Here is a 6276-nt window from a genome sequence, read left to right on the forward strand (position 1 = left end):
TATACCATGATAAACTAGCCACATTTGACTGATATCCCTTTATTAGCTGAGTATATCAGTCAGGTTAGTCATTATTTATTATATACTATGATAAACTATCCACATTTGACTAATATCCCTTCATTAGCCGAGTGTACCAGTCAGGTTCGTCATTATTTATTATATACTATGATAAACTAACCACATTTGACTGATATCCCTTCATTAGCAGAGTATATCAGTCAGGTTAGTCAGTATTTATTATATACCATGATAAACTAACCACATTTGACTGATATCCCTTTATAAGCTGTGTATATCAGTCAGGTTAGTCAGTATTTATTATATACCATGATAAACTAACTACATTTGACTGATATCCCTTTATAAGCTGTGTATATCAGTCAGGTTAGTCATTATTTATTATATACTATGATAAACTAACCACATTTGACTGATATCCCTTTATTAGCTGTGTATATCAGTCAGGTCAGTCAGTATTTATTATATACTATGATAAACTAACCACATTTGACTGATATCCCTTCATTAGCTGCGTATATCAGTCAGGTCAGTCATTATTTATTATATACTATGATAAACTAACCACATTTGACTGATATCCCTTCATTAGCAGAGTATATCAGTCAGGTTAGTCAGTATTTATTATATACCATGATAAACTAACTACATTTGACTGATATCCCTTTATAAGCTGTGTATATCAGTCAGGTTAGTCATTATTTATTATATACTATGATAAACTAACCACATTTGACTGATATCCCTTTATTAGCTGAGTATATCAGTCAGGTTAGTCAGTATTTATTATATACTATGATAAACTAACCACATTTAACTGATATCCCTTCATAAGCAGAGTATATCAGTCAGGTTAGTCAGTATTTATTATATACTATGATAAACTTACCACATTTGACTGATATCCCTTTATTAGCTGAGTATATCAGTCAGGTTAGTCAGTATTTAGTATATACTATGATAAACTAACCACATTTGACTGATATCCCTTCATAACTGAGTATATCAGTCAGGTTAGTCAGTATTTATTATATACTATGATAAACTTACCACATTTGACTGATATCCCTTCATAACAGAGTATATCAGTCAGGTTAGTCAGTATTTATTATATACCATGATAAACTAACTACATTTGACTGATATCCCTTTATAAGCTGTGTATATCAGTCAGGTTAGTCATTATTTATTATATACTATGATAAACTAACCACATTTGACTGATATCCCTTTATTAGCTGTGTATATCAGTCAGGTCAGTCAGTATTTATTATATACTATGATAAACTAACCACATTTAACTGATATCCCTTCATAACAGAGTATATCAGTCAGGTTAGTCAGTATTTATTATATACTATGATAAACTTACCACATTTGACTGATATCCCTTCATTAGCCGAGTGTATCAGTTAGTCAGTTTTTATTAAACAGAAATAACCTTTCACTGGCTGCCAGAGCAACTTTGGTTTCCCGATTATCTTTATGAACTTAAGTCCACTTAGATAATAATCTTAAATGATTGTTAATCTTAAATGATTGTTAATCTTAAATGTACACCAAAACTTAAAATTTAATATTTCTATGCCTCATTTGATCAAGTTAAAATCAGGGTCAAAAATGGTAGTTATTTTGAAACTTTTTTCTTTTTTTCGTATATTTTGTTGTCAGCTAATTTACAAAGAAATCACTGTTCTTAAACTATCAATAAGTATGTTTAGGATGTTATAAAAGTTATTGTGACAATCATAGTATAATAGACACTGAAATTCAGTGTTAGAAATAGAGTATATCTTCAGTTCAGCTCTGGAATATGACAATCTGGTGATATTTGTGTCTATCAAATCTTCAAAATAATATTGGTTACTTTATTTATTTTCTACTAGGTGATAGAGTTAAGAAGGTCAGAAGCTAAGACAATGTTACCAGACTTTGCTTTCAATAGAACAAATCGTCCTAACAGGTATATATTTCATTATTTTACTAGCTTATTTTCAATACTTCATTCAAAATGTTCTATGTCTCTTTTCATTATGCAATTTTATTTGCAACCATACAAAGGTAATTTTATCAGAAGTCACTGCTTAACTTTAAATGTTTTCTATGCTGTGGCCTTTTCAAGTCAATCTGAGTTATTTTATGTTGCTTTTTAAAAGTTAAAAATCCTGTTCTCAAGTAGCCTTATTTTGTGTTTTGGTTTCTTTGAAATGTTTAAAATTTAAACAACAATTTTGACAACATGATTCAATTGAAGATTATGGCATATTTGGCCTAAATTAACTCAAAACAATCGATTGCTAAGAATATTAAAGCTTCATTAAGTCCACTGAATATCCACTATTTGTGCAAAGGTTGAGAACTCTTTGCATTAACTGTGGCACAGTGCTGTTTTCTTTGACCAAAATGTTCAGCTCTATCTCACTGTCCTAGATTTATAAAACTTGATATCGGCTATTTATTTCTCACTAAATGTTTCTATACTAGTAGTTTAAATGATTTGGAATTTCCTACTGAGTAAGTAAAGTATTTCCTTTGTTCACTGTTGGCCTACTTCCTTTCACCATTGTATTCTATTATTGGCATGACATTATTGTGGCATTGCTACATTGTTTTCAGTCATTCATTTTGTATGGTTAAGTTTCTATTCTCTAAGAGTAGCATATTTTGTACATAATTTAAATCTTAGATATATTCTGCTCACTTAACGTGGGTTTTAATTAATTCTGCTTTTATCTTATTTTGTAACAATATGTGCTTCTGATTAGTAAAACTGATGACAGAATTTTGTCATGTTTTGCATGAATTATATTCTAATCATTTCTTAAATTTATTTTCATGTTCGGGTTTAAATTTGTTAGTTTTTGAATGGTAGCACATTCTCAATGTTTGACTAGACTTGGTTATCAATATGTAAGAGAGTTGCCTAAGAACAGTTTGTGGATGTTGATTTTATTATTTTCAGTGAAGATGATTCTGATGACAGGTACCTCTATTTTAAACAAGGGCCCTGATTCTCAAAACTTCTTCAAAAATTTGTCATGAAATTAATTATATTTTCAATATTATACAACATTTCTAGAAACAGGGCCCAGACTCAAGCTTTAAAATGATAAATTAATATCAGCCTGTAGGTAAAAGGGAAGGCTTGATTTAACAAACGCTGCTATATTTAACCCTTTTTGGCCTTAAAATAATTCCACATTATACACAGACCCGTAGATACAGGGGTTTAAAACAAGGCCTCCCCAAAACATGGGTTTCCCCCTGACAACCAACCAATTCCATTACTGCAACTACACATAAAAACACCATAACCCCACTGTCCCTCTGGCCCATATATTACTTGTTCCTTCAACCAATCAAGACTGAATATGGGCCAGATTAAACACCAATATCAACCTTTGACCCATTCAGCCTCACATTAAAGTAAATTGAAATTTCAAAGAGGTTTGCTATTCTTTCCATACACTTTCAAACAACTACTTCCACTAACTATCAGAGTCTATGTATATGATATAAAAATGAAATTAAGTTAGAAATAATGTTTTAGAAAGCATCTAATTAAAAATACCAAGATTTTACCTTATTGTGACTTAAAGTTATTAAAACAGGACATGTAGATTTTGGGAATATAGATTCTATTATTAGCAATTTCAGATAAACAAACTTAAAATGTGAGCAAAAGACTAATTTGAATTTTGTCAGTCAAGCTTGTTCTATAGGTCTATACTTTGATTTATAATTTGTCATGGACAAAATGGAAAAAAATTTTATCGAATGCTTGTATTGCTTCAATGCTTATATACTATATGTTGTGTAAATGTCAAGGTATTGGTATAGTATATAAAGTCTGAATTCAGATCTTTTCTTAAAGATAATTTGATAATAGTAATGATTGAACAAGATTCTGATATTTTAGTGCTTAAAATGTCAAAGAGCTAACTTCCATATATCATTTCTGACAATTGTAATAGTGAAAATTAATAATTTTTCTATTTCATGAAAATAAAATTAGTGCCATGTTGCCATGGATAATGATATAAAGATGAAGACTTTATATATAATTGTACATATAGGTTCACAGGATATTGTTTTAATGTTCCAAAGAGTTGATTGAGCTGTTGATATATATAAAACTCTGTATAATACAATAACAGCATAATACATCTATTATATTGTAGTTACCGCCATGATGTTATTAAAGAACAGTATTTATTTGATCAGAATAAAATAGCAGAATGTTTCTCGAATAGTGGACACGATACAATACGATTATCATCATCATTTATACAGAAACCATATAGTGCAGGTTAGTTCAATTATCATGTCTTTTCAGTAGAAACCTGGTTCACAACATAATAACACTCATTTGAGGTAGCTTCTCACACTGCAGGGAGTACTTTGGAATGGCATTAAAAATATAGATATCAGCAAGTGATTAAAACATATCCACTGTTTTGTGGATCTTATTTTGGATGCTGCAGTAAATGAGCTGTCAAGTGTTACAAAATGGGGAATAAAAGACATGTACAAAAGGAAGAGAACCTTTACACTTCACAGATCATGACTTCAATGTGAGAGAGAAACGTGAGTGGAAATCTACAGCGCTCAAAACAGAAAATGAAAAGGTTTTATTGTTAATCTTGGATATAGTAGGTGATTGTTTTGATATGTTGTATATTGTATATTTTGTATATTTTGTATATTTTATAGAAGTTGATATGTCTAGAAGTGTTAGTGATATACAATCTATCAATATAGATGTTGATAGTTTAGATGGCTCTCCATCATGTAACAGGGTAAGTTCCCTACTTTTGTATATCTGGAATTTCTGATGGACGTGTGTTTTGGTTATTTTGAAAATTGGCATCATATCATTAAAATTTTAGTAAGAGACAATATTTAACAACAATATATTCATTTAATCAGTGGATGGACCTCAATATTAAGGCTCTTCAAAGGATAATCCTTATTTTGGATTTATTTCTAGAAAATCATATAGATACATGTAGTTCAGTTTAAATTCCTATGTATTTTAATTTTCTATGTAGAAATATAATGAAGAGATAACAGTTGAGTCATTGAAACAAATGTTAGGTATGTTGATCTTTGGTATTATTTGGTATCAATGTAGACAAATTTGAGGCCATTTGATATTGTCTAAATCATGTGCTTAAATGTGCTTTCCAGTCGCAGCAACACAGCAATTTAGAGTTTCTCTTGAGTTTTTTTCAATGGTTGTATATTATTGTGTGAAGGTACATGGTTTTAGTGAATCTAATAAATGACTATTTCAGCTGAAGATAACATTGTTAATAAAGAATTAGAAGATAAGAAAAGATTAGAAATATTAGAAACATTTAGATCAGCTCCATTTGAAGAAATAGTGGCTAGATCGGAAGCTAAGGTAAACTTACTTCATTTTCATTACAACTTTACTTTAATAAGGAATGTGCTCAGGGAATCCTTGTTGTTCTATACAACTCTGCTTCACTTTTAAAAACTGTATGTGTCTTCATCCTGTGCATGTCATTAAAAATGTTATATATGAAAACTAGTGTGAATTGTGAAAAAAAATCTTTGATATCCCTGTACAAACATCAAAATAAATCAAACAGAAATAAAAATTTACACAAAGCAGGCAATTTACTTGTTTTTGTCATTTCAGTCAAATCATTTCCACAATAAATTAAATGAGATATTAGATATGGTAGTAGATCCAGTAGAAGCTAGTGAAGATGATGTTAATAATGCTACTGTACCAGTTTATCAAATGACTTATCCTGATTTATTTGTTTATTGAAACAGTGAGCCTGTTTTAATGACCTGCTACATACAAATTCTCTGGGTGAACTGGTCAGTAGTTTTGTGGAGCATATATAGTTATGAAGTACTCTCTGTGGCTCCCCAAAAAATTCAACAAACTTTAAACATATGACTCTTCAACATTGACGAGGAATTTCTATTTATACAATAAGGGACACAACTTCTTAGCAAAGTGACTTAATACACTGTCTACTTCCTCTGAAGAATTACATGAAACAGTCCAGCCTCAAATAGTCTGTGGCTAACCATATATCTAGGTATGAAGAAGGCTAAAATGAAGCACTCTAATTCAACCCTTTCCATTCACATTTAATTTAATTCACATTCTTTGACTAGTTCTTTTTTACAATTGCATAGTGGCAAAGTAATTGATGGTTTTAATATGACATACATATTTATGAAAGATATTTCAAACTGTAAGTTCATTAT

The 6276-nt window shown here is 30.1% G+C and overlaps 1 protein-coding gene across 1 annotated transcript in view; it reads left to right on the forward strand.

The window, feature by feature from the left end:
* The window catches only part of LOTGIDRAFT_166379 (hypothetical protein), a gene marked incomplete at both ends in the record, with an annotated part of 28800 nt that extends 22976 nt beyond the window's left edge, over positions 1-5824 (forward strand). The window contains 8 exons of the mRNA XM_009063451.1: positions 1908-1924; positions 3467-3468; positions 4226-4330; positions 4582-4608; positions 4735-4736; positions 5073-5118; positions 5319-5428; positions 5690-5824. Of these exons, the coding sequence (XP_009061699.1) occupies positions 1908-1924; positions 3467-3468; positions 4226-4330; positions 4582-4608; positions 4735-4736; positions 5073-5118; positions 5319-5428; positions 5690-5824 (444 nt within the window). The remainder of the gene's footprint in view (positions 1-1907; positions 1925-3466; positions 3469-4225; positions 4331-4581; positions 4609-4734; positions 4737-5072; positions 5119-5318; positions 5429-5689) is intronic.
* Positions 5825-6276: the final 452 nt, after the last annotated feature.

Source organism: Lottia gigantea (assembly GCF_000327385.1).
Source record: "Lottia gigantea unplaced genomic scaffold LOTGIsca_58, whole genome shotgun sequence".
Classification (NCBI taxonomy): domain Eukaryota; kingdom Metazoa; phylum Mollusca; class Gastropoda; family Lottiidae; genus Lottia; species Lottia gigantea.